The 3,077-nt window shown below is 67.4% G+C and overlaps 1 protein-coding gene across 1 annotated transcript; it reads right to left on the bottom strand.

Annotated features, from left to right (window-relative positions):
• Positions 1–262: 262 nt before the first annotated feature.
• LOC139604030 (serine/threonine-protein kinase pim-1-like) lies at positions 263–2,824 on the bottom strand (the record flags this gene model as incomplete). The annotated part of the gene is made up of 5 exons (XM_071455019.1): positions 263–369; positions 618–794; positions 1,440–1,806; positions 2,010–2,060; positions 2,174–2,824. Coding segments are annotated over 5 exons (1,353 nt in total), but the record flags the coding sequence as incomplete, so codon positions are not given.
• Between the last annotated feature and the right edge of the window lie 253 nt (positions 2,825–3,077).

The raw sequence follows: 3,077 nt of genomic DNA, 5'->3' as shown, positions 1-3,077 counted from the left end.
GGCTCTCAGGGCTCTGCCCAGGGCCCCAGCTGTCAGGGGAACCAGCACAAGCAAAACCAGCTTGGATGGCGGCCACCAGTGCTGGGCAGAGCAGCTCAGCTCCAGCACAAGGGCTGCGTGTGCCCATCCCATGGCCCCGGTGCAGTGACACAGGCAGCACAAAAAGGTCTGGGTTCCTTTGCTTCTCATTGCCAAGGCATGTGTGGAGCTGGAACTTACCAGGGCCCTGGATCAAAGTGTGCCTGTGGCTCTCTCCCTTCTTCTATGGCAGAGGAATATCCTGCACCCAAGGATCACAGACCAGGTCTTCTAATGTGCGTCTGTCCAAGGAGTTCACGGATAAACACCACCTGATCAGATCTTTGCACTCTGGCGAGAGAAAGCAGAAACTGCCGGTCAGCCAGAGAAGGCTCCTGTCTGCTTTGCCCCACTATTGCCATGCCCAGGCCATTCTGGATGCGCTCAGGGTTGGGCCTAAACTTTCCCATCACTTCCCTGTTTTGGAGGAGAGCAGGACCTGTGCCACCTCCTCAGCAGCTGCCAGAGCGGGATGCTCACGAGCCCGCTGCTGGCTCCCAGCACTGGGATTCCCCCCGTGCCCAGAGAAGAGGATCCACGTTGAGAGAGCCCTTGTGGCAGCGGGAGCTGGCCCCAGCTGAGGTTCCGGCCCCTCCTGAACGGGTGCTCCCCGCAGACTATCTGGTGCAGCAGGATGCCCAGGGACCAGATCGTTGCTGCCTCGCCATGGTACCAGCCAAAGTCGTTCCATTCTGGGGGGCTGTAGGACAGTGTTCCTATGGAATACAGATGGAGTTCAGCAGGGGGATGCTGCTGCTCCCAGAGCCTGGCCCCAGCATCCCTGGGCCTGCGGGGCCTGCAGCAGTGGCACACAGGGTGACCACTGCCCTCTCGCCAGCACCTGGGACTTGTGCACAAACTTAGGCTTGGAAAAGAAGCCGCTGGTGTCAGAAGAGGGCAGAGGAAGCCCTGGCTAAGCCTGACCCTGACCTGTAAAGGAAAAACCCTCTCCGTGCTGGGGAAAACATGCCTTTATCCTCCCTGCCTGCATTGCCCCAAAAATATTAGGAAGCCAAGGCAAACAGGGCGAGTGGATCAGTCCAAGCCCTTCCTCTTGCCTGCACACCAAACTGGCTGGGGCACAGGTTCCGCCCCCATCTCTGCTACCCCCACCCATGGGGGTTTTGGTCGGGCTGGCTGCCCCAGCCCAGCCCCAGTCCTGGGCAGAGTGGCTGGCAAAGGCTGCCAGCAGGGCTGGAAGATGGCTCCCCACCCAGCCCCGCTCTAAAGCAACTCAGCTGAAGACTCAGTCCCCTGACTGGCAGCAAAAGGGAGAATCCCCTCTGCCACAGCCAGCTTGGGCTGGGAGATGTTGGGCCATGAGATCCCGGGACCAGGAGTACACCCTTACGTGGGCTCACCTGCAAAGTGGGTGTAGGCTGTCTCTTGCAGGTAGGTGCCACAGCCAAAGTCGATCAGTTTGGCCTTCCCGGTGTGCAGGTCAAGCACGATGTTCTCAGGCTTGATGTCACGGTGCAGGACCCCGCAGCTGGTGCAGTGCCGCACGGCCTCCAGCACCTGGCGGAACAGCTCCCGCGCCTCCTCCTCGGGCAGGAACCGCCGTGCCCCAATGAAACGCTGCAGGTCCTGACACCGCTCTGGCCGCTCCAGCACCATCACGATGTGGTTGGGCAGCTCAAGCCACTCCAGCAGCTGCACCACACCAGGGAAGCCAGTGGACACCTTGGCCTGCAGCACGATCTCCAGCGGGGCCCTGCTGCCGTCGGGCTGCGGGAGGAGCACGATGCCCTCAGTGGGGCCGATGCCGTGCCAGGCCTGGGGAAGCCCTGAGCCAGCCCGGGATGCTCTGCGCCCTGCGCTGGACCCACGCCCGCTCCCCCTCGAGGCGTCCTGGCGGCTTCCACCGTGCCGGGCCCCGGCTCATCCCCGCCCGGCAGCCCCGGCTGCTGCCGCTGGCCCCGCTCACTCACCAGCTCGCCCCAGTGCCGGACGCGGTTCCGTGGCACCCTCTTGATGGCCACCTGCAAGCCAAGGACAGCAGCGGGCTCAGCTCGACGCCCGCCCTGCCCAGCCCCATCCTCCTCCTCCTCCTCCGCCCCCTCCTCCTGCGCCCGCCGCCGGCCCCGCCGCTCACCGGGGCGCCGTCCGAGAGCCGCGTGGCCGCGAAGACGCTGCCGAATCCTCCGCGCCCCAGCAGCGAACCCAGCCGGTGCCGCTCCTGCAGGGCCTCCTGCGCCTTCCCTGCGGGCGGGACGCGGCTGTCAGAGCTCGGCCCGGGGCCAGCAACGGCCCCCGAGCGCCCCTCAGCCGCCCCGGGCCGGCCATGCCCAGGCGTTCGCTCCTCGGAACGCGGCACGGGAGGCTCGGGGCCGGCGGCCGCGCTGCCGAGCGGCGGAGCTCGGGCCGGGGAAGCCGCAGCGGAGGCGGCGGGAGCGGCCGCGCCGCCTGTGTCCTCCGCGGGCCCCGGGAGGAGCCGGGGCCGGGGCCGGGACCGGGGCCGGGGCCGGGGCCGGGGCCGGGGCCGGGACTGGACCCTGCGTCGGGTCCGGGGCCGGGCTCGGGCCAGGCGGAGCCGAAGGGCGGCGATGCCGCCCCCGCACCAGGCACTGATGCCCGCCCAGCAGCGCCACCGCCAGTACGGCCAGAGCCGGGCGGAGGCGAGAGCGCGGCGGGACGGGCGGGGCCGGGCACGGGGCAGCCCCGCCCGGGGCCGGGGCCGGGCCGGGGGCATGGCCCGGCCCGGCAGGGGAGAGGGAGGCGGGGAGAGGAGAGGGACGCCGGGCAAGGGACCCCGAGAGAAGGGTGCCCGACCGCGGGAAAGGGAGAGAAAGAAAAACAGAAGGAAAAACAGAGAAGGAAAAAGAGAAAGAGAAAGAAAGAAAGAATGCTCTAAAATATCTGTTTTGCTGCTGCTGTCGCTGCTGCTGCCGCCGCTGCTGCTGCCGCCGCTGCCGCCGCTGCAACTGAAGCACCGGGGCCGTTCGTCCCCGTGTCCGTTCCCCGCTCGCCCCACGAGCCCCACGTTCGAGCCCCGCGCG

Source organism: Agelaius tricolor, unplaced genomic scaffold, assembly GCF_023055355.1.
Source record: "Agelaius tricolor isolate 1412-34295 unplaced genomic scaffold, bAgeTri1.0.p SCAF_43, whole genome shotgun sequence".
Classification (NCBI taxonomy): Eukaryota; Metazoa; Chordata; class Aves; order Passeriformes; family Icteridae; genus Agelaius; species Agelaius tricolor.
Note: the sequence above shows the minus strand (reverse complement) of the source record. Positions and strands in the feature narration are given on the sequence as shown.